Genomic DNA, 24,346 nt, shown 5'->3' with positions numbered 1-24,346 from the left:
CTCCTGGGCTAAAGCAACCCTACCTCCAGCCTCCCCAGTAGCTGGGATTACAGGTGTAGGTCACCACACTTGGCTCTTGTTTGTCTTTTTATTTACCGAAATGGAGTGTTTATGATTGGTTACTTGTTCTGTCTATACCTTTGGCAGTTTCTTTCACATTTTCCTGACTCTTGGTTGCTAGCTGTGTTTTGAAGGCTATGACTAAAATTTTAGGCCTGATGCTTTATCTTGGAACTCTTCCATCCTTGTCTTCCATACTCAATTGGGATTATGGTAAGAACTCAACCTTTTTAAATCTTTTTTTATTCTATTTTATTTTGAGACAGAGTCTTGCTCTGTCGCCCAGGCTGGAGTGCAGTGGTATGATCTCAGCTCACTGCAACCTCTGCCTCCCGGGTTCAAGCGATTCTCCTGCCTCAGCCTCACGAGTAGCTGGGATTGCAGGATTGCCCCACAACACTCGGCTAATTTTTGTATTTTTAGTAGAGATGGGGTTTCGCCATGTTGGCCGGGCTGGTCTTGAACCCCTGACCTCAAGTGATCCGTCCACCTTGGCCTCCCAAAGTGCTGGGATTACAGGCATGAGCCACTGCGTCCGGCCCTTTTTTTCTATGTAAATATAAGTCAAAGAAGTTTTGTTTGTGGAATGGATTTTTAGTTTTCTACCTGTTTTGCTTTTGTTTTGTTTTGTTTTGTTAGGGTCTCACTCTTGGCCAGGCTGGAGTGCAGTGACAGCAAACATGGCCTACTACAGCCGCAACCTCCTGGGCTTAAACGATTCCCCACCACAGCCCCGAAATTAGCTGGGACTACAGGTGCCTGCCACCATGCCCAGCTAATTAAAAAAAATTTTTTTTTTTTAGAGATGGGGTTTCACCATGTTGACTGGGCTGGTCTCAAACCTCTGGGCTCAAGCAGTCCTCCCTCCTTGGCCTTCCAAAGTGCTCGGATTGCAGGCGTAAGCCACCACACCCAGCCTAATTTTCTGCTTTAAGTAATGCCTTGTGTAAATTTGCATAGCACTTTGTTGATGGAGTTCAGAGAGTCGATAATTCCACAGAAAAATGTTTCTTTTAATAGCAGTGTTCTTTTTTAAGAAAATTGTTTTTCCTGGCCGGGCGCAGTGGCTCACGCCTGTAATCCCAGCACTTTGGGAGGCTGAGGCGGGTGAATCACGAGGTCAGGAGTTCAAGAACAGCCTGGACAACATGGTGAAACCCCATCTCTACTAAAAATATAAAAATTAGCTGGGCGTAGTGGTGCTCGCCTGTAATCCCAGCTGATCAGGAGGCTTAGGCAGGAGAATTGCTTGAACCCGGGAGGCGGAGGTTGCAGTGAGCCGAGATCGCGCCACTGCACTCCAGCCTGGGCAACAGAGCGAGACTCCGTCTCAAAAAAAAAAAAAAAAAAAAATTTTTCCTTCTTATTGGATTTATGAACTAAGCAGCTGTAAATTGCATTCAGCATTTTATTTAATCCACATGAATTCAGTTAACATATATTTATTCAGTGCTGGTCACTGTAGGTGATAGAAAAGTGTTATGAACCATTTCCTCAAACTCTTGACAGAACTATAAGAACTGGCATTAAAAAGGACTAGCAAATGTGGTAGGCCTTGGTGGACATAGTTCATTTATCAGGAGAGATCTTTGAGGGCTAAGGCACTGGGTAAGGTTTTGTGTAGGAAGTAGGACTCATGGACACATAAAGGCTCTTAGGATGGTGAGCACTGGCACGGTGACATCTGTGGTGTAGGAGAAAACACTGGAACAGTGGTTTAGGTGACTGAGTCCACAGAACAAGAACCAAGATCGGAAGCCAGGTGTTATTACTCCAGTTTTATGCTTTGCTTTAGCTGACTCTGCCTTTTGGTTGGTAAACATGCCTTTACTGTTTCCTCTGAAAGTGTTTAACTTCATGTTGAAAAATTAGTTTTTCATCTGTAGCTTCTTTTCATTTCAGGCAATGATGAAGTAAAACGGGGTGTCCTGCTGATGCTCTTTGGTGGTGTTCCAAAGACAACAGGAGAAGGGACCTCTCTTCGAGGGGACATAAATGTTTGCATTGTTGGTGACCCAAGTACAGCTAAGAGCCAATTTCTCAAGTAAGCATTTGCCTGATACAGTGTAGCAGGGAAAAGTGTACATAGTTCCCAGACTGGCTGTGCTACCAAGAATGCAGTCAGTATGGCCTTACTAGGAGTGTAAATTATGACTATGTTGAATATATAATTCTCATAGATTAAAGATATGGCAACATTGTACAATTTTTTAGACTAGGGAAAAATTGCCTGTAATACCAATCTCACATTGAACTCTTTAGTCTTTGTATAATATCTTTGTATAAAAGTATTTGAATATATGAATTACGTATTTTCATTATTGTAAATCATATTATACATACTTGTAATTTCAATTTTCCGTAAACATTTTTTCCATGTTTCTTTTCGCATGGAAAAATCTCATGAGTTTGTCATTTTCACAATTGTCTTTTTTTGTTGGTATACTATAACTTACAAAATCATTTTCTTAGCCCTGTTAAATTTAACAGGATAGTTTATTATAATAATTACCAATATAGATGCAGTGAACATCATAATGTTATATACATTTTTTGTTTGTTTCCTCTGGGTAAATTGCTAGATACAGAATTGTTGAGACTAAGAATACAAACATTTGTAAGGTTTTAAAATAAGATGTACTGGCCGGGCGCCATGGCTCATGCCTGTAATCCCAGCACTTTGGGAGGCCGAGGCGGGCGGATCACGAGGTCAGGAGATCGAGACCATCCTGGCTAACACGGTGAAACCCTGTCTCTACTAAAAATACAAAAAATTAGCTGGGCGTGGTGGCGGGCACCTGTAGTCCCAGCTACTCGAGAGGCTGAGGCAGGAGAATGGCGTGAACCCGGGAGGCGGAGCATGCGGTGAGCCGAGATTGTGCCACTGCACTCCAGCCTGGGCAACAGAGCGAGACTCCGTCTCAAAAAAATAAAAATAAAAATAAAATAGGATGTACTTTCCAAAGGGAATGCTATGACATATTTTATGTTAACTTTGTCAGTGTGAACACCATTTTTGACTGTTCTTAGAAGCTATAATAAATATTGGTTACTTTCAAACTTTTAAGAAACTTAGGGCCCAAAATAAAAGCAACAAGTTTCTGAGCACCTACCATGTTCTCGGTGCTGTATATGTGTTATGTCTTACTCTAGCAGCACCCAGACAGGCATGTGTATTATTCCCTTTTTTTCAGGGAGTCAAAACGTCTCCAAGCCTGCAAGAAATTTGCCCACTTTCTTGTAGGTGAAAGGTGACACTGAGCCATGAATATTAAAATTCAGATACGGTTGCCTGCAAAACATGTACTTCATACTACATCAAGCTGCCTTTTCTTTGTTTTGGAAATTTGTAACATAGTACCATTTTAGAATATTGAACATTTTTAGTTGGTTTGGAGTTTTATGATTAAATATTTCTTTTGAACGTATCACAAACAGTTTTAGATTTTAAGATGGTAGTCCTGTGTTACAAAGGATTCTTTTTTTTTTTTTTCTTGTCATTCTCTGTCCCCTCCAAAAAAAGATGTACTACAATGTTGCCTCTGGTAACGGTATCATGTGGTATGTGACAGTCTTAGTGAATTCCATAGCATTTTCTATGTATAAAATCTGTATATAATGATAGTCGGAGTATCCAATCTGGCTGCCTTTTTTTCTTGCCTAATTGCCCTTGATTAGAGCCATCAGTATAATGTTGAATAGAAGTGGCAAGAGCAGACATCCATGTCTTATTCCTGATCTTAGGGGCAAAACATTCAGCCTTTCACCTTTAAGTTTGATGTTTTCTGTGGGTTTTCATAGATGCCCTTTGTCAGGTTAAAGAAAAAACCCTTTATTAGACTTAGGAAAACCTCCTCTATTCCTAGTTTGTTTGGTTTTTGTAATGAAAAGGTGTTGGATTTTGTCAAATGCTTTTTCTACATCTATTTAGGTGGTCATGTAGTTCTTTTATTAATTTAGCATATTGATTGATTTTCAGATGTTAAACCAATCTTGCATTTCTGGAATAACCCCCATATCTAGTTTTGTTTCGTTTTATTTTTAATTGCAAGGCCTTCTGATAGATGATTGTTGCTATTTATTACTATTAAAGACTTCTTTTAAAATTGATGTTTTAGCCAGGCGCAGTGGCTCATGCCTGTAATCCCAGCACTTTGGGAAGCCGAGGTGGGTGGATCACGAGGTCAGGAGATCGAGACCGTCCTGGCTAACACAGTGAAACCCCATCTCTACTAAAAATACAAAAAAAATTGGCCGGGTGTGGTGGCGAGCGCCTGTAGCCCCAGCTACTCGGGAAGCTGAGGCAGGAGAATGGCATGAACCCGGGAGGCGGAGCTTGGAGTGAGCCGAGATCAAGCCACTGCACTCCAGCCTGGGCGACAGAGCAAGACTTTGTCTAAATAAATAAATAAAATTTAAAAATAAATAAATAAAATTGATGTTTTAGGCTAGGTGTGGTGGCTCACACCTATAATCCCAGCACTTTGGGAGGCCAAAGTAGGCCGATCACCTGAGGTCAGGAGTACGAGATCACCTGAGGTCAGGAGTTCGAGACCGCCTGGCCAACATGGTGAAACCCCATCTCTACTAAAAATACAAAAATTAGCCAGGCACAGTGGCGCACACCTGTAATCCCAGCTACTCGGGAGGCTGAGGCAGGAGAATTATTTGAACCCAGGTGTCAAAGGTTGCCGTGAGCTGAAATCACACCACTGCACTCCAGCCTGGGCGATACAGTAAGACTCTGTCTCAATTTTTTAAAAAATTGATATTTTTATCAGGTATTAACTCTGAAAATACAAAAATTAGCCAGGCATGATGGCGCACGCCTGTAATCCTAGCTACTCGGGAGGCTGAGGCATGAGAATCGCCTGAACCTAGGAGGTGGAGGTTGCAGTGAGCTGAGATTGTGACAGTGCACTCCAGTCTGGTGACAGAGCGAGACTCCATCTCAAAAAAAAAAAAAAGAAAACAAAAGCCGAGGGAGATAAACCTTCCCATTTAGTCTGTGGCATGTGTCTTTATGAATTGCTTAAGCTTAAGCTCTCAAATGTTCTTTCAGTAATTTAAACTCTTCTGCTGGTTTTCCTGGGAAGGGTGCTGTACAGTCACATATTAATGAGTCTTTATATGATAACCTTGAACAGGCACGTGGAGGAGTTCAGCCCCAGAGCTGTCTACACCAGTGGCAAAGCGTCCAGTGCTGCTGGCTTAACAGCAGCTGTTGTGAGAGATGAAGAATCTCATGAGTTTGTCATTGAGGCTGGAGCTTTGATGTTGGCTGATAATGTAAGAACATTTTACGCTCTTCAGTGTAAAGAAGTCAGAATACCCCTACTCTATCAGTAAAGGCCTATAAGTTACCATTAAAAAAATGTCCTTAAAAACAGCATTCTCAGCTGGGTGCAGTGGCTCACACCTTTGTCCCAGTACTTTGGGAGGCCGAGGTGGGTGGATCACCTGAGGTCAGGAGTTCGAGACCAGCCTGGCCAACATGGCGAAACCCCATCTTCTCTACTAAAAATACAAAAATTAGCCGGGCGTGGTGGCGGGTGCCTGTGGTCCCTGCTACTCAAGAGGCTGAGGTGGGAGGATCACTGAGCCCAGGAGGTGGAGGCTGCAGTGAGCCGAGATTGCACCACTACACTCCAGCCTGGGCGACAGAGCGAGACTCTGTCTCAAAAAAAACCAAAACAAACCCAGCATTCTTTAGTAAATAATTCATAGTTTTCTTCATTTAGAATTTAAAATTGTGATAGTTGATCAGCATGTCCTGAGCACGTGTGTTTGCTGTGACTAGTTTAGATCGGTAGATGTGTATATAAGTTGTAAGTATAAAATCAATCCTGAGTTGACACAAGGTTTTGATGTTGAGTACAAGTACAGTAAGTGTATATTTTTAGTTGTGCAATTAGTTTTAAGTCAATTGTATGGTTCTTTCTAGCTTTAGGATCTGTTGAATTATCTTCCTTAGAAAAGGGAGTTAAGAATCTTCACTTACCTATCTTCTACTTGTTTGGAGAATAGAAGAGTCCCTGTGGTAGCAGACTTTGTGAGTTTACTTGTAATGTTCCCTCTGAAAGACTGTTGTTCTTGTTTTTTGCGATGAAGTCTTGCTCTGTCGCCCAGGCTGGAGCGCAATGGTGCAATCTTGGCTCACTACAACCTCTGCCTCCCAGGTTCAAGCAATTTTCCTGCCTCAGCCTCCCGAGTAGCTGGGATTACAGGTGCACGCCACCACACCTGGCTAATTTTTGTATTTTCAGTAGAGGCGGGGTTTCACCATGTTGGCCAGGCTGGTCTCGTACTCCTGACCTCATGATCAGCCCACCTCAGCCTTCCAAGGTGCTGGGATTACAGGTGTGAGCCCCCACACCCGGCCGTTGTTGTTTTTTAAGAGACAGGGTCTCACTCTGTCACCCAACCTGGAGTACAGTGGCAATCATAGCTCACTGTAACCTCAAATGCCTGGCCTTAATGAAGCATTCTTCCTGCCTTGGCCTCCCAAAGTGCTGGGATTACAGGTGTGAGCCATGCATCCAGCTTGAAAGACAGCTTCTTAGGCTTGATTTGTTTGGTTATAGGGTGTGTGTTGTATTGATGAATTTGATAAAATGGACGTGCGGGATCAAGTTGCTATTCATGAAGCTATGGAACAGCAGACCATATCCATCACTAAAGCAGGAGTGAAGGTATGTATTATCTACTTCTGTTCTGCTGCATCGTCCATAGCCTTGTTGATTAATGTAGTACTAGAGAAGTTCACCTGGATAAAATTCATTACTTCAATGTGTAATGCTGTTCATTAAAATGGAAAATACAGCCCTGAGAATTATTTATTCAAACTATAAATGTTGTTTAGAGTACTGTGTAAATGTATTGCTGTGATAATAGAGGAAAATGTCCATGAACAAATCTTCTATTTTCTTTGATAAAGCGTGCTCCAATTGTAACAAAAATAACCAAAGATCAACAGATTGATTATATATGTATATATTTATTTATATTAACAGATTATTTAAATGAAAATAAGTATGACAGTATAACCAACACTAGGGAGAATCTAAACTTTAAAAGCTACAGATTCAAGTAGCTTTTAAGCAGTACACAATTGTAAATTGAAAAGAATTCTTTCCCTGCAACTCCCAGCAACAGTAGATACTTAGAGGTATCTAATGGATAAAAAGGAATTTTAGGAGGAAGAAAAAAAGGCATCTGTTGAGTTTGTGCCCCTTTTAGGAATATTTTGTACATAAATAAGCATAATATCGACAGTTTCATTCCTGCTGGTTTAACTTCATAATTTTATTTTGGCAATCTTTTACCAGCACATATTAGATCAACTTTGGTTTTTTATTACTTTCCCGTATTCGATTGTGTATACCACAGCTTGATTCTTTAGACTCCTGTTGAGTGACATTTGGTTCATTTTCAGTGTTTTGTATTACAAACAAAATTGTAGTAAGCATCCTTGAATGCAACATCCTCTTATATTTGGCTATAAGAGAAATTTCTAACAAATTGATGTCTTCAACGGTGTGCACGTCATACCACCAAAATCACATAGGAGTTCCTGTTTATGTGAAAAAGGTTATGTCATTATTTTGGTTTGCGTTTAGTTAATTATGGGTGAGATTGAACATGTTGTTATATATTTATTGGCTGGTGTCTGTTTAAACCTGTTAAGATTCTTTTCTTTTGTGGTCAGGCTACTCTGAACGCCCGGACATCCATTTTGGCAGCAGCAAACCCAATCAGTGGACACTATGACAGATCAAAATCATTGAAACAGAATATAAATTTGTCAGCTCCCATCATGTCTCGATTCGATCTCTTCTTTATCCTTGTGGATGAATGTAATGAGGTAACCCCATGAGCTTCCTTTTTTATTTCCAGTTTGAGTAATCGAGTGAGACAAGGCTGGAAGATACACTGCTCAACAGCTGGTGCATGTATGTGCACCAGCCTTTGATTTCCCTCAGGGTGGCACAGGATCGGGCAAAGGGTTTAGTAAGCAACTCAAAATAAAGTCATTTGAATTGCCGCTTCCACTTAATTGTGTTAAAGAATATTAAGTTTTCGGGTTTTGTTACTATTTATTTCTCAAAAGGAAACAAGTTACAGTTAACTTCCAACCACACTTTTTATTTTTTTAAACAGCCTCTCACTGGAGACTGGGCTGGAGTGCAGTGGCACAGTCTTGGCCTACTGCACCCTCCACCTCCCAGGTTCAAGCAGTTCTTGAGTCTGAGCCTCCCAAGTAGCTGGGAATACAGGCATGTAACACCACGCCTGGCTAATTTTTATATTTTTAGTACAGACAGGGTCTCACCATGTTGGTCAGGCTGGTCTTGAACTCCTGGCCTCCAGTGATGCACACCCACCTCAGCCTCCCAAAATGTTGGGACTATAGGTGTGAGCCACTGTACCTGGCCCCAACCACACTCTTAAGATTTTTATACGATTTTTTGTTTTGTTGATTGGGCTTTTATTTTATTTTTCAGTCACCTTGAAAAAAACTGGGATGCCAAAGAAATCTCTTTTCTTTTTTTTAATCACGAGTCATTTATCTTCGTATTTTTTCCTATCAGGTTGCTGAACGTATTTTACCTTTTTTTCCTCACTTTTAAGATTGAGTGAAAAAATGTAGATTTACTTGGATTCTGATACGTTAGTTTAATTATTAGAGTTATTTGTACTTAAATATTTAACAATGCATCTCATGCCCACAGAACTATAAAATGACAGTTTGTAGGAACTAATATTTTAGGCTGTACTTTTTAAATCATTCAGCATTGAGGTTCTACATTTTATTGGGCACAATGCACAACTCTTTATTACAGTGGAACTTTAAATGTTATCTAAATAAAAGTAGCCTTCCATTTTGAGTGGTTGGAGGGCTTGGTCCCCTATTTTTTAACGACAGAGTCTTACTCTGTCACCCAGGCAATGCCACAATCATAGCTCACTGCAGCCTCAATCTCCTGGGTTCCAGTGATCCTCCTGCCTCAGCCTCCCAAGTAGCTGAGACTACAGCTGTGTACCACCATGCCTGGTTAATTTTTTCATCCTTTTGTAGCAACAAGTTCAAGACTTGTGTTGGTCTTGAACTCTTGGCCTCAAACCACCTTACTACCTCAGCCTTCTGAGTAGCCAAGATTATAGGCCTGCACCATCACACCTGGTTTGGTTTGGTTTGGTTTGGTTCACTTTTTTTCCCTTCACAAGAGAGACATATTTAATCACCAGATAATTGAGTTGTCTGATTTTCATACATTTATGTTTGTTCATGATTCATTAAAGTAGCTTTAGTAGCCGATCAAGTTATAAACCTTTGAAATATCAATTTATAAACCTTTAAAACATTCAGGATTTTTTAAAAACTGTTTTGTTTAGTTTTGTTTTGTGACGGAGTCTCGCTCTGTTGCCCAGACTGGAGTGCAGTGGCACGATCTTGGCTCACTGCAACCTCCGCCTCCTAGGTTCAAGTGATTCTTCCGCCTCAGCCTCCTGAGTAGCTGGGATTATAGACGTGTGCCACCATGCCCGGCTAATTTTGTGTATTTTTACTAGAGACGGGGTTTCACGATGTTGGCCAGGCTGGTCTCGAACACCGGACCTCAGGTGATCCACCCACCTCAGCCTCCCAAAGTGTTGGGATTACAGGTGTGAGCCACCGTACCTGGCTTGTTTTGTTTTTGAGACGGTCCCACTCTTTCCTGCAGTGGCGTGATCATGGCTCACTGCAGCCTCAGCCTCCTGGGCTAATGCAATCCTCCCACCTCAGCCTCTCGAGTAGCTGGGACCACACATGTGCACCATTGTGTCTGGCTGACTTTTGAGTTTTTTTGTAGAAACAGGATTTTGCCATGTTGCCCAGGCTGGCTGCAAACTCGAGCTCAACCAATCTGCCCACCTCAGCTTCCCAAAGTGTTGGGATTATAGGCATGTGCCACCGTACCTGGCCAAAAAGCCTTTTCTTTTTCTCTTTCTTTTTTTTTTTTTGAGATTGAGTCTCACTCTGTTACCCAGGCTGGAGTGCAGTGGTGCCGTCTCACCTCACTGCAACCTCCGCCTCTCAGGTTCAAGTAATTCTCCTGCCTCAGCCTCTTGAGTAGCTGGGATCACAGGCATGTGCCATCATGCCCGGCTAATTTTTGTATTTTTAGTAGAGACGGGGTTTCACTGTATTGGCCAGGCTGGTCTCAAACTCCTGACCTCAGGTGATCCCCCTGTCTCGGCCTCCCAAAGTGCTGAGATTACAGGCGTGAGCCACTGCGCCCAGCCTGTTTTATTTTAGTTAGTTATTTTGAGACAGGGTCTGGCTGTATTGCCCAGGCTGGATTGCAGTGGCATGATCTCAGTTCACTGCAACCTCTGCCTCCTGGGCTCAAGCGAGCCTCCCACCTAAGCCTCCTGAGCAGCTGGAACTACAGATGCAGGCCACCATGCCCAGCTAACTTTTGTATTTTTTGTAGAGACAGTTTTGCCATGTTGCCCGGGCTGGTCTTAAACTCCTGAGCTCAAGCTATCCACCAGCCTTGGCCTCTCAAAGTGCTAGGATTACAGGCATGAGCCACTGTGTTCCGCCCAACTTCTTAATTAGAAATAATTTCAAGCTTACAGAAAAGTTGCAAGAAATGGAATAGTGCATAGAACACCCATATACCCTTTACGTGATTCACATAATAACATTTTACCCTGTTTGCTTTATTGCTTACTGTCTCTATATATCTGCACACTTTTTTCCTGAACCATTTGAGAGCAAGTTGCAAATTTTGGGGTCTTTTTTTTTTTTTTTTTCCCCCAGTATTCTGGGATGAATATCTTCAAAATTTAGTGGCTAAGAGCACAGTCTCTGAAGCTAGACTGTTCAAATCCTGGCTCCACTACTTAACTGTGACCTTGGATAAATTACTTAACCTTCCTAGGCCTCAATTTGCCCATGTATAAAATGGGGATAATATCATTTACCTAATAAAATTTTTGTGAGGATTGCATAAGTTAATTCTTCTAAGACCTGCCTAAGACAACAGTGTCCCATACACAGAGGGCCCTGTAAATGTTAGTTCTGCTATTTTTGTTGTTTTGTTTTTGAGACAAGGCTTGCTCTGTTGCCCAGGCTGGAGTGCAGTGGTGCAATCATGGCTTCACTGTCCTTTCAACCTCCTGGGCTCAAGTGATCCTCCTGCCTCGGCTGCCTGAGTAGCTGGGATTACACATGTGCACCACCATGCCCAGCTAATTTTTTTGTAGAGACAGGGAGGGTCTCACTTTGTCGCCCTGACTGGTCTCAAGCTCTTGACCTTAAGCTCTCCTCTCACATCAGTTTCCCAAAGTGTTGGGATTACAAGTGTGAGCCACTGCACTTTACCCTGCTGTTGTTTTTAAAGCCAATTAATTCCTTCAGGTATAGTTTTAGAGTGGGGCAATGGTATACATTTAAAAGTTTGATTTTAAATCCACCTGTTCCCAAACTTTCATTAGAAACTTGGTACCCATTAATACTTCTTTAAGTGGCATATTAGAGCTTGTTTTTGGCTATAAATCATTTCTTATTGCCTGGGATAGTCTGGAGAAGATATTGCTGTGACTATCAAAGTGATTTTCTTGTTTTGAATTAGGTTACAGATTATGCCATTGCCAGGCGCATAGTAGATTTGCATTCAAGAATTGAGGAATCAATTGATCGTGTCTATTCCCTCGATGATATCAGAAGATATCTTCTCTTTGCAAGACAGTTTAAACCCAAGGTAACCTACCCTTTTGTACTGGGATAAGGTATAATGGGTATATTAAAGTGGAATTTAAGTAAGTGTGTTATATGGAAATTAACTGAACCTGTCATCTACCTTAGTTCCTAAATTTTACAACTTTTTTTTTTTTTTTTTCTGGAGCAGCAATTTGTTTTTTCAGAGAGGGCTGAGAAAGGGAACTTTAAAAAAAATTCTGAATAATTCCATTATTTGTTCGGTGGTAATAAAAAGATTTGTATAGGAGAAGAGTTTTGGATAACTGGATAATCTAGAACATTCTTTTATTTCAAACATTACTAAGAACGTTAAAATTGTCTATCTGCCTAAATCAATAGTTGAATCTTTCTTTGAAGGAAACATTGGATTCATCTAGGCCATTATGATAAATATAAATTACTGTTTTACAGTGATTGATGCATTGTATTGGACTGCCTCTGTCCTGGACCCAGGATTCTTACCTGGACATAAACCCCCAAATGCTTGGCATTTTCCCAAAATAGGGTATGAAAAGGAAAAAAAATACTCATTCTGGTTGAGATTTTCACACTGTTGGCTAACTTGACTTCTGGAAGGTGTTACTAGGTATTGATCATTTATCATCTTCACTTGATTATTCTTGAGATTCCAGTTGGCTTTCACTGTCCCAAAAGAAATTTAATCATTTAAAACTAAGGATTATGGGTGATTCTTGTGTAAAAAAGAGCATCTGGTCTCCATTACTGCATACTGATATACTGATCCCTCTGTAACCTTGGCATGCTTCCTTAATATGCTGAATTCCTTGCTCTGAAAAGCTGAGGATCCTTTAGATATAAAGTTTATTGAAACAGCTTTTTTCCCCCCAAAGAGTGTGAGTTAATTAATTGAGCCTCAAATACTGAGCATTAATTTATTTAATGAGCATTGACATCCTGAGGTGTAAAAGACATTACATCTTGTTCCATTGCTTCAGCTTGTTAAGCAGCTTTTAGAAATAGTCATTTGCTTAAATACTAAGCCTTTTTTCAGGTTCATAAAATTAGTAACATGGAATTCACAAGCCTCCTTAATATTAGTTTCTTTTGAAAGACATTACAATAGTAATTTATTGTCACTGGCTTCTCAAAGTTTCAACCCTCTTGGGTCCCTAAATGTTTCCACCTGGAAGGCTCTTAAACTTAGGTTTACCGTAGCTCTCATCAAATAGAAATGTTTCTCTAACTTGAGTGATGATCTGAAACAGATTTCCAAAGAGTCAGAGGACTTCATTGTGGAACAATATAAACATCTCCGCCAGAGAGATGGTTCTGGAGTGACCAAGTCTTCGTGGAGGATTACAGTGCGACAGCTTGAGAGCATGATTCGTCTCTCTGAAGCTATGGCTCGGATGCACTGCTGTGATGAGGTATCAGAGTCACTTTGATATGATGAGAGCAGAGATAAACAGATTTGTTGCATGTTTTTAATCTTTGGTATGGGACATACTAGAATTCACCGCAAATATATTTTTATGTAACTGTTGAGTGCTCATAGGACCATGGAATTCTTCCCTTTAAAAAGCTTGTTAAGCATTTGAGTGTAGTTGTTAGACGGAGATGATCACGTCATAGGTTATAGAGTGCATAAAGACGTAAGTTACCATTTAATATCTTTCATTCAGGAAAAATGTACTTAGACCCCACAATATACTAGTAGGCCTCTGCGCTGGCAATACAGATAAGATAATGTAGCCCCTGGCCTCAAAGGAACTTTCGTCCTTAGGTTGCATTTGTATAATGTTTGATTTTTAGATTGTTCTTTGAGCCCTGCATTCCACGAGGATAGGTCAGTGGGTATTAACGGGGTAAAAGGGGAGTAGTACGAAAGGGCATTCAAGCGTCCCATCTTCGCTTCAACCAAAGCAGCCCTGCTTTTTCCTAGTTTTATTAATAGGTTTGATGTGAGGTTTTCTTTGAAAAGGGGATTTGGCTTTTTTTTACAGTATGACTGAGGTATAATTTATAAAAAGGGAAATGTATGGCATGGTGAGTTTTTTCACATACATCCTTGTGAATACCCAGCTCAAGATCCAAAACATTTCCATAATTTCAGAAAGTTCCAAACCCCTGCCTTTTTTCAGTCTTAGCCCTCTTCCCCTGAAGTAACCACTGTTCTGACTTCAATCACTACTTTTATCCCACAGGTTAATTTTTTGGCTTTTTTCCCCTAAATTTTCAAATTCTTTGATATGGTACTTACTGTTGATGAAGTACTTTCACACTAAGTTATTTAATATTCTTTGATTCACCTAATATTTAGGGAACACCTGTAGGGAACAAAAAAGGAATGAGAGCCCCTGCCTTCCATTGCTGCTAATCTGGTGGGAACAAGACATGTATTTAATTAAGCATGTAAAAAATGAGAGAGCGTGGGTGATGAAATAATCTATATACCAATCCCCATGACACACAGTTTACCTATGTAATAAACCTGCATATGTACCCCCGAACCTAAAATATAAGTTGGAAAGAAAAAAAAACCAATGAGAGGGAGAATAGAGCATCACAAGCAGAGTGCTGAGATGAATTACTTTATTACTAAAGAAGGAGGAGGACTCAGGGAGGTGCCGACATTTAAACCCAATCACTGAAGGGTGTGCAGAATTTGGATAGGCAAGATACCCTGGGACAAGGTCATTCTAAAACTATGCTAACATTTGTACTTTTTTTTCATTGTGATAGTTCCTGAAATGAGTTGCATAAAACTGATATGTGTCTTAGGGCAGTCTCTAATTGATTTTTATTTTGTTCTATTTTTAAAAATTAGTCTTCAAATAGATAGCAAATTCACATGGATATTAAAATATATGCACATAAATTATATACACAAATATATTTTCTGAATGAAATTTAGTATATTTGCATATATTTAAGAGCTATTTCTGTCTCATATGTTCATAATCGTCATCCATTAACAAAACTTTTGTTAGAAAGGCCTTTCTCTAAGATTAAAAAAAATTCTCCCATTATTTACCTAGCTAGTTTTCTAGTTGTTCCAACACCATTTATTGAACAATCCATCTTTTTGACACTGGTTTGGCATGCCTTAATTATATATTTTTGTGTGTGTTAGGATCTCCTTTTGGACTTTCCATTCTGTTTCATTGAGTCTTATCAGCTCCTCTTACATTGGTACCATGATGTTTTAATCTATGGGGCTTTCTAGTTTAAATGTAGGGCTAGTTCCAGCGCATTGTTCTCTTTCAGCCGTTAGGAACTTAGAAATCAGCTTGCTCTGTTTTAAAGAAAAACCTGGTATTTTTTATCAGTATAACATTCAGTTTATATTAACTTGAAGAATTGAAAACATCTTTATGATTTTTCCTATTCAGTAACATAGCACTTAGAATAGGTTAGGTTGTACTACTATAAAATCTCAGCTGCATAAAACAATTTTTTTTTTGCTTGTGCTACACATCCATTAGGTCACCAAGGGACTCACCTTGTCAAGTTACTCAGAGATTCAGGCTGATATAAAGGTTTGATCTTGACATACGCTTTCATGGTAACAGAAAGCAGGGAAGAGAAGGTGGTGAGCCACGTGCTTTCTCCACCTTCTATCCAGAAATGACACATACTCACATTTCATTCGCTGGAGAAATTAACATGGCCACCCCTAAGTTCAAGTGAATAGAGAAATGCCTTCCTACCTGGTGCCCAGAATTAGAAGAGCAAACATTTGTGAACAGTTCTGAGTACCATAAATACCGTTATCTTTCCACTTAAGTATTTTGTTTCACTGAGTAGTGCTTTAAACTTTTCTTCATATGTTTTTCAGTGTTTCTTGTTGAATTTCTTGATATTTTATCATATTTGTTGGTACTGGAAGTAGCCTTTTTTTCCATTTCATTTTCTGGCTGGTTTCATTGCTGGTTTTTGTTTTGTTTTGTTTTGTTTTTGAGATGGAGTCTCACTCTGTCACCCAGGCTAGAGTGCAATGGCACAATTTCAGCTCATTGCAACCTCTGCCTCCCAGGTTCAAGCGATTCTTCTGTCTCAGCCTCCCGAGTAGCTGGGATTACAGGCATGTGCCACCATGCCTAGCTAATTTTTTGTATTTTTAGTAGAGATGGGGTTTCTCCATATTGGTCAGGCTGGTCTCAAACTCCCAACCTCAGGTGATCCGCCTGCCTCTGCCTTCCAAAGTGCTGGGATTATAGACATGAGCCACTGTGCCTGGCCTAGTTCTTATGGGATGTATATGTCTTTGGGTTCATATGATATGTATATATGTTTATATTTCTACAAGTACATACTTAGGAGTGGAATTGTTGGGTCATAGATTAATGCATGTTTTTCTGCCAAACAGTTGTGTCAATTTCTGTTTTCACCACTGTGAATGAGAGTTGTTCTACCTTCTTGCCAACACCTGATATTGTCAGTCATTTTAGCCATTCTGGTGAATTTATAGTGCTATCTCTGTGTGTGTAAGAGAGAGAATGAGAGAGGGTGTTTGTGAGAAAACCAAAGCAACACTGTAAGAGTGTGTGTGTTTGTGAGAAAACCAAAATATATACTACTGTGATTTCATTGGGAGAAAATCTGTTTGGTATATCAAAAAAAGTAACTTAATTGCTTCATCATTATTGGTTTAGGTCCAACCTAAACATGTGAAGGAAGCTTTCCGGTTACTGAATAAATCAATCATCCGTGTGGAAACACCTGATGTCAATCTAGATCAAGAGGAAGAGATCCAGATGGAGGTAGATGAGGGTGCTGGTGGCATCAATGGTGAGATACTTGTTCATGTGACTGTTTTGGAGTTAGGGACCAGAACATTTTCTGAGATGTCATGTGGTAGAAATACACCTGCTGATGGTTAATAAAGTCTATGGTAGCAAAAAGGAAAAAGCAGGTACTGAATTCTATTAACTGTTTACAAGTTAAAATGAAATTAGTTGATATAAAATATATATACTTGGCTGGGCACGGTGGCTCTCGCCTATAATCCCAGCACTTTGGGAGGCTGAGACGTGTGGATCACAAGGTCAGGAGTTTGAGACCACCCTGGCTAATGTGGTGAAACCCCTTCTCTACTAAAAATGCAAAAATTAGCCAGGCGTGGTGGTGGCCGCCTGTAGTCCCAGCTACTCGGGAGGCTGAGGCAGGAGAATCGCTTGAACCCGGGAGGTGGAGGTTGCAGTGAGCCGAGATTGTGCCACTGCACTACAGCCTGGGTGACAGCGTGGGACTCTGTCTCAAAAAATATATATATTTGAAAGACTAAAAGAAAAGGCACCAAAATGGTGATAATAGACATAAATCCCTGGGTTTTACCCTTATTTGTGGTGTTGTTTTGCTTCTGAATTAAAAACATTTTTTCAAGCATATTAGAACAGAAAAATACTAGAAATTTTATTTATTTTGAGATGGGGTCTCATTCTGTCACCCAGGCTTGAATACCTTGGTACACTCATGGCACTGCAGCCTTAACTTCCTGGGCTCAAGCAGTCCTTCTCCCTCAGCCTCTCTAATAGCTGGGACATATGCCCATGCCACCACTCCTGGCTAATTTTTTGAGAATTTTTTCTAGAGACAGGATCTCGTCATATTGCGCAGACTGGTAGAATTTTTTAGTTTGTATATAATACTGCAAGTGGACTTTCAGATTGTGAAATCTTTATATCTCTGATCCCTCGCATTCCTCCCAAGTTAGTTTTTGTCTTTACTAGTAGAGTTTTTATATTTGCTTGTAATTTATTTGAAAATTATTATATACTATGTGTAACTGTATGCTTGTTTTTTGTTTTTTGTTTATTTATTTTTGAGATGGAGTTTTGCTTTTGTTGCTCAGGCTGGAGTACAATGGTGCAATCTCATCTCACTGCAACCTTTGCCTCCTGGGTTCAAGCAATTCTCCTGCCTCAGCCTTCCGAGTAGCTGGGATTACAGGCACCCACCACCACGCCCAGCTAATTTTTGTATTTTTGGTATAGACAGGATTTCACCATGTTGGCCAGGCTGGTCTCAAACTCCTGACCTCGGATGATGTGCCCACCTTGGCCTCGCAAAGTGCTGGGATTACAGGCGTGAGCCACTGCACCTAGCCGGTTTATTTTGTTTTTCATTTTTATTTTTTGGCAGAGGAGATCATGTGGGAATGTATGCTTGTTTTAAAATTAGTATTAAGGCTGGATGTGGTGGCCCACACCTGTAATCCCAGCACTTGGGAGACCAAGGCAGGAGGATCAGTTGAGTCCAGTAGTTTGAGACCAGCCTGGGCAACATAGCAAGACCCTGTCTCTAAAACAAATAATAATAATTTTTAAAAGTGAAAAAATCAGTATTAAATATAAGTAGTGTATTTGTAAATGCTTGACAAGGGGATGTTAAGGGCACAAAAATAAGATTCAGGTGGTCAATTTTTCACTTAGGTCATGCTGACAGCCCTGCTCCTGTGAATGGGATCAATGGCTACAGCGAAGACATAAATCAAGAGTCTGCTCCCAAAGCTTCCTTAAGGCTGGGCTTCTCTGAGTACTGCCGAATCTCTAACCTTATTGTGCTTCACCTCAGAAAGGTGGAAGAAGGTGAGGCTTACCTGGTACTGCTTACATGCTCGGTCACCTCTGTAAGCTCTGTTCACATAGGCCACTTGTGATTGCCAAACTTCGTGTTGTTCTGTCGGAAGAGAGGATAAGTTGTTAGATAAACTCACTTTAGCAAAGTAAATTTGTGGAGTATCAGCATACCTGCCAGCCTGAACATTTCTTCACAAGCTTATTGTCAGGCAAAGATTTGTAGGTCCATCATTTTAACATTCTGGGCCTATTTTAATAATTTTGGGACCTGATAACATATGAAGCAGCACATACAAATTTTTTACAAATGCAAAGTTACTATTCCCTTTCAATGGTCCTGTTTAAAACAGCTGGACCCCTAGGGTATATTTTAACAGTAATATTTTAACAGTAATTAACTGAGCCTAGAAATCTATACTATCAAAAGGTCATTGCAGACTAGAAATGGAGTAAAATCCTCATCTAGTTATTGGTAAAGTGTGGCATCTGGACACTGGTACGCTTCCTACCCTTAACTGCTTTACCATGCTATTCAAAGTTTTATCATCCAGCCTTAACTACAAAGCAGAAGGAAAAATGATGAATTCAAGATGTTGAACCTAAACTTCTACTTGATAGTTAAGCATCAGATAATTCTTGATTAAAAGCCTCAAGGATGGCTTGTGCTGGCTTCCTGGAATATTTTGTCATCACAGTATTTGCTCTGCTATGAAATAAGAGAACAAGAGATTGTAGTTTCTGCCCTTGTTCCCCTGGGAACTTTAGACTAGTAGGAGAGAAGGCAACAAAGTGGCCACTAGGACGCCTCAGCTTTTGTCCTCATTCCCGTCTCACACAAAATGATTTGGGAACTCAAGGTGTTCTTGATTCATGTTGTATATCATTATTCTCTTTCTCCCTCATACAACTAAGTTTTAAACATAGCAGAAGTTGAGTTTTATGGTAGTTATGTTATCCAGGTCCAAACATTTCCTATGTGTTGAGGGTTCTACCAGGACTTTCTAAAAGTCTGGTAGACCTTGGACTTGTTAAAAGCAGCAGGCAGTTCACGTAGTAAGATGAACCTTGCTAAAACAAACAGGTAATTTTTTATTTTGAGTGAATACTCATGAGTTTTACTTCTTACTAAACTCCAGTTCCATAAAGGCTTCCCCTTTCTACAGAGGAAAAGTTGTTATATTTCAGAATTTTTGCTTGCTGTTGCTTCATTCCTAATTTATGCTTTTAGTTTCTGTTGGCAAACATTCTCAGAGGTGGTGAAGCATAAGAAGATGAAGAAAAGACCTTCATACTTTGAAATCTTAATAGCTTTAAGAAACGTATTTCTTATAATCTATTTTATTAGGTTTCTCTCCTTATGGATAAAATAAGGCATGCTTTAATACAAGTGATACGACTTGTTATTTCAGGCTTATGCTAGAACATTGCGGACCTTATGTCACCAGATGTACTTTCGGACGGCTTGACATTTATCTAATCTGTACATTATCTTGTTGTATATGTGGCAGAGATTTAACCAAGGACTGACAGTACGAGTTGCTAGGATAATTTGAATGTGTTTTTTTGTTGCAGAAGAGGACGAGTCAGCATTAAAGAGGAGCGAGCTTGTTAACTGGTACTTGAAGGAAATCGAATCAGAGATAGACTCTGAAGAAGAACTTATAAATAAAAAAAGAATCATAGAGAAAGTTATTCATCGACTCACACACTATGTAGGTGCAGAAGTGCGCGTGCTCTGGTATCAGGGAGGGAGGGAGTTCATGCCCTATATCTGCAGGTTCACTAGTGAAAATTTTTTTGACCTTTGTTTGTTTTGAATCATTGGAGTGTAGTCAGAAGTATGAGTTGTAAAATAAGAGAGAATTAACAGCAGGTAAATGACTTATTTCCTCTGCTGAAACAAGCAGAATTTAGGTTAAATCTCAGAAGGTGGGATTGAAGTCTTACTAGTTAGGTGTTTTAAGCTTCTGTTTCCCACCCTTATATTCACCCTTGGTCGTACTGCTGTCACCTACTTTCTATGTTTCATTTTCCTCACATCCTTAGTTCCCACCTTACCCAACCCAATAATCAATCTTTTGTCTTACTTGCTTGGCGAAACCCCAGACTTGGTTAAATATAACTTTTTTTTTTTTGTATCCTTATCTAAGCAGCTGAAAGTATCTGGAGAAAAGCATACAATTATGAGCCCAGTCTTATTTAAATCGATGACCAGAAATTTCAAGTGGACAGTTCTTACTGTCTCATCAACCTCATGACAGCACTGCCCAGTGCAATTCATTTTCCCGGGTCAGTTCTTTGCCTCACTCTCTCACAGGCCCATCGCATACCTTCTCTCCACTCCTGTCAGCTGGCCATTCTCAGTACTCAGCCTGTCCACAGCTTTGTCACAGTCGATCACTCCTACAAATACTGTCTTCCTCACTTGGTTCTGAGTCACTGTATCCTCCTGGGGCTTCTTTCTCACTGGTTATTCCCTCTTAGTCTCTTTCCCTGAATGGTGTTTTTTTGTTTGTTTGTTTTGTTTTGTTTTGTTTTGAGACAAGAGTTTCGCTCTTGTTGCCCATGCTGGAGTGCAGTGGCACAGCACACTGCAGCTTCCGCCTCCTGGGTTCAAGGGATTCTCCTGTCTCAGCCTCCCAAGTAGGATTACAGGTGCCTGCCACCATGCCCAGCTAATTTTTTAATTTTTTTTTTTTTTTTAGTAGAGACGGGGTTTTGCCATGTTGGCCAGGCTGATCTAGAACTCCTAACCTCAGGCAATACGCCCACTTTGGCCTCCCAAACTGCTGGGATTACAGGCGTGAGCTGCCGTGCCTGGCCTGAGTCTTTTCTTACTTTACTCTCAGATAGTTTACATTCATTACCTAAGTGATCTCATTTGGTTTTATGAACTTATCCATCTACTGATGACTTCCACATTTATGTCACCAGCTCTCACCACTCCTGTAAACTCCAGATGTATAGAGCTGGTTGCCTACTGATGAGCGTTTAACAGGCATCTCGTGCTTAATGTGTTCAAAAACAGAGTTGTTCTTCCCTGTTTGCAGTTGAGTTGTTCTTACTCAATTGCTATAGGCCAAACGCCTTGGAATTGTCTTTGACTCCTTGATTCCACTCTCCCCTCACAACTCCTCTTCAGCAGCAAATCCTCTGACCCCCAGCTTCAGTGTGTGTATATTTTCTGTTCTCTTTTTACCGCCTTCACCAGCCCACCCAAGCCACCAGGCATGGACTGTTGCAGAAGCCTCATAATTGTCCTTTTTTTTGTATTGGCTTCTTGCTCAGCAGCCAGATAAGTCTTTTTAAAATATAAATCAGATTATTTTACTACCCTCCCTTCCAGTGCTTCTCTCACAGTAGAAGGAAATTCAGCCTCCTTGTCATGGCCTGCAGAACTATTATACAGTGTAACCCCTGTCCCCTCATTCACCTAATTTCACAGCAGTCTTGTGCGTACCCATTTCACCCCAGTGACACTGGCCTTGTTACCTAGACACACCAAATATGAGGGCCTTTGCACTCACCCTTTGTCCGTTTCCCTAGATATCCTCCTCCTCTCCAATGTCTGCTCAAATGTTACCTCTTCAAAGAAAGCTTTCTTGCTAGCCTGCCAAAATAGTAGCCTTCTGCTCTTGCTGTCACCCTGCCTTGTATTTCTTCATAATGTTTAACATGGCCCAGCAGTATATTCTTTATTTAAGTGGTTAGTTTGTCTGTTATGGAATATAAGCTCTGTGAGGGTAGAGACTTTGCCCCAGGAGCTACAGTGGTACCTGGCACATAGCAGGATCAAATATATGTTGAATGGTTACATTTTCCTATTATGTGGCAGAGATTTAACTGTCGTGCCAATTCACAGGGCTCACTATATAAATATTACAGAGGTCATGTATTAGAGTTGTGTCTTCTCAAAAACCGTTTTCCTGTGAAGGTAGATCAGTGTGTGATTATTGGGGGGTAGGGAGGTGTAAGAACAGCTACTCAGATCAGGGTCCAGAGTTGCTTTTCTAGTGGTGGGACATGTCTATGTGCTCCTTGGGATCAACGTAAAGTAAAACGACCCAGGCAAGGAATCTGCTTCAGGACTTTGGAACACACTGTGAAGCTAACTGATCTAAACTTGAATTACCTATTTATTTATTTATTTATTTATTTATTTATTTATCTTTTGAGACAGAGTCTTGCTCTGTTGCCCAGACTGGAGTGCAGTAGCGTGATCTCAGCTCGCCGCAACTTCCGCCTTCTGGGTTTAAATGATTCTCTGATCTCAGCCTCCAGAGTAGCTGGGATTACAGGTGCCCGCCACCACACCCAGCTAATTTTTGTATTTTTAGTAGAGATGGTGTTTCACCATGTTGGCCAGGCTGGTCTCAAGCTCCTGACCTCAGGTGATCCACCCGCCTCAGCCTCCCAAAGTGCTGGGATTACAGGCATGAGCTACTGCGCTCAGCCTGGATTACCTTTTAAAATTTGGCTTACCACCTGAACTAATTTGCTACAGAAAACTAGAGAGCTTATACTGTGCTGATGAGATACGATGCTTCCTATGAAGGTATGTTAACACATAGAGTGAGTGCTTGAAAGTGTCCAATCTAACTTCAGGGGTAGATTTGAAAGGGCAATTTTTTTAAAAAGTGTCCAGTCCCCCTTAGTGGCTTCAGTGTTTATACTGTGGAGCCTTGCCAAACTTCTTAGGATCAAATCACAGTTTCCTGAGTTCCTTTCTATGGGCTTGGCTAGGAGTTCTTCTCATTTGTGGACATTTTTGACTAACCTATAATTATATTGTGGGCTTAAAATCTGTCATCAAGATTTTAAGCCAGATGGCATGTTCTACCTTTTTTTTTATTAGCTCAGAGTGAAAAATTTTTCAGATGAATTTTCATAGATTCTTCTCCTAACTCTGAAATGGTGGTATATGAAAAAGTTCAGTGGTCAGTAATTAAAAATTGCTGAATGATATTAGGTATGAAACAGACTTCCAGTTAATTAGAAGATTTTGCAGAGTTGTTTAACCTTAAAATTCAAGCATTACTTCCTTTTTTGAAGTTGTATTTACAAGCATTTGATGTAATATATTTAAGTATTTCTTAATTTTCCACAAGGGGTTTATGGTATGAAAAGGTCAGCATCCTACTAGGAACAGGGTTTAGCAGAGCACTGATAGTGATTTTTAAAGTGTGGTCCTTTTCCTAGGAGTTTCTAGTTGGGAAATGAAAGAAAGTGTTGATAGCAAACACTCGGAAGAAGGGTCAAGTCTTGTATATCTGGACATTGGTGTAATACTGCTTGAAACCTGAGGACAAATATTTGTGTTTTCACAGGATCATGTTCTAATTGAGCTCACCCAGGCTGGATTGAAAGGCTCCACAGAGGGAAGTGAGAGCTATGAAGAAGATCCCTACTTGGTGGTTAACCCTAACTACTTGCTTGAAGATTGAGATAGTGAAAGTAACTGACCAGAGCTGAGGAACTGTGGCACAGCACCTCGTGGCCTGGAGCCTGTCTGGAGCTCTGCTAGGGACAGAAATGTTTCTGGAAGTGATGCTTCCAAGATTTGTTTTCAGAAACAAGAATTGAGTTGGTGGTCCTGTGTGTCACATTCATCACAGGTTTCATACCAACACAGGCTTCAGCACTTCCTTTGGTGTGTTTCCTGTCCCAGTGAAGTTGGAACCAAATAATGTGTAGTCTCTATAACCAATGCCTTTGTTTTCAGGTGTAAGAAAAGGCCCATTACTTTTAAGGTATGTGCTGTCTTACTGAGCAAATAACTTTTTTTCAATTGCCAGCTACTGCTTTTATTCATCAAAATAAAATAACTTGTTCTGAAGTTGTCTATTGGATTTCTTTCTACTGTACCCTGATTATTGCTTCCATCTACTTGTGAATGTGAGACTTTCGCTTTTTGCTTAACCTGGAGTGAAGGGGTAGAACTGTGGTATTATGGATTAGGTTTCTATGAGAAGGAGTCATTAGAGAATTCATA

General features: G+C 40.4%; 1 protein-coding gene across 2 annotated transcripts in view; it reads left to right on the top strand.

Annotated features, from left to right (window-relative positions):
* MCM6 (minichromosome maintenance complex component 6) overlaps positions 1 to 24,190 on the top strand; it is a 36,340-nt gene extending 12,150 nt beyond the window's left edge. For both annotated transcript variants that reach the window (XM_054477883.2, XM_063647424.1), the window contains exons 8-17: positions 1,963 to 2,104; positions 5,208 to 5,349; positions 6,645 to 6,752; positions 7,769 to 7,924; positions 11,685 to 11,813; positions 13,039 to 13,200; positions 16,429 to 16,564; positions 18,208 to 18,363; positions 19,927 to 20,066; positions 23,682 to 24,190. In XM_054477883.2, the coding sequence (XP_054333858.1) occupies positions 1,963 to 2,104; positions 5,208 to 5,349; positions 6,645 to 6,752; positions 7,769 to 7,924; positions 11,685 to 11,813; positions 13,039 to 13,200; positions 16,429 to 16,564; positions 18,208 to 18,363; positions 19,927 to 20,066; positions 23,682 to 23,798 (1,388 nt within the window). In that variant the 3' untranslated portion in view covers positions 23,799 to 24,190. The remainder of the gene's footprint in view (positions 1 to 1,962; positions 2,105 to 5,207; positions 5,350 to 6,644; positions 6,753 to 7,768; positions 7,925 to 11,684; positions 11,814 to 13,038; positions 13,201 to 16,428; positions 16,565 to 18,207; positions 18,364 to 19,926; positions 20,067 to 23,681) is intronic.
* Positions 24,191 to 24,346: the final 156 nt, after the last annotated feature.

The sequence above is a fragment of the Pongo pygmaeus genome, chromosome 11 (assembly GCF_028885625.2).
Source record: "Pongo pygmaeus isolate AG05252 chromosome 11, NHGRI_mPonPyg2-v2.0_pri, whole genome shotgun sequence".
Lineage (NCBI taxonomy): Eukaryota > Metazoa > Chordata > Mammalia > Primates > Hominidae > Pongo > Pongo pygmaeus.
The sequence above is the reverse complement of the archived record's forward strand: the minus strand, read 5'-3'. Positions and strand labels throughout refer to the sequence as shown.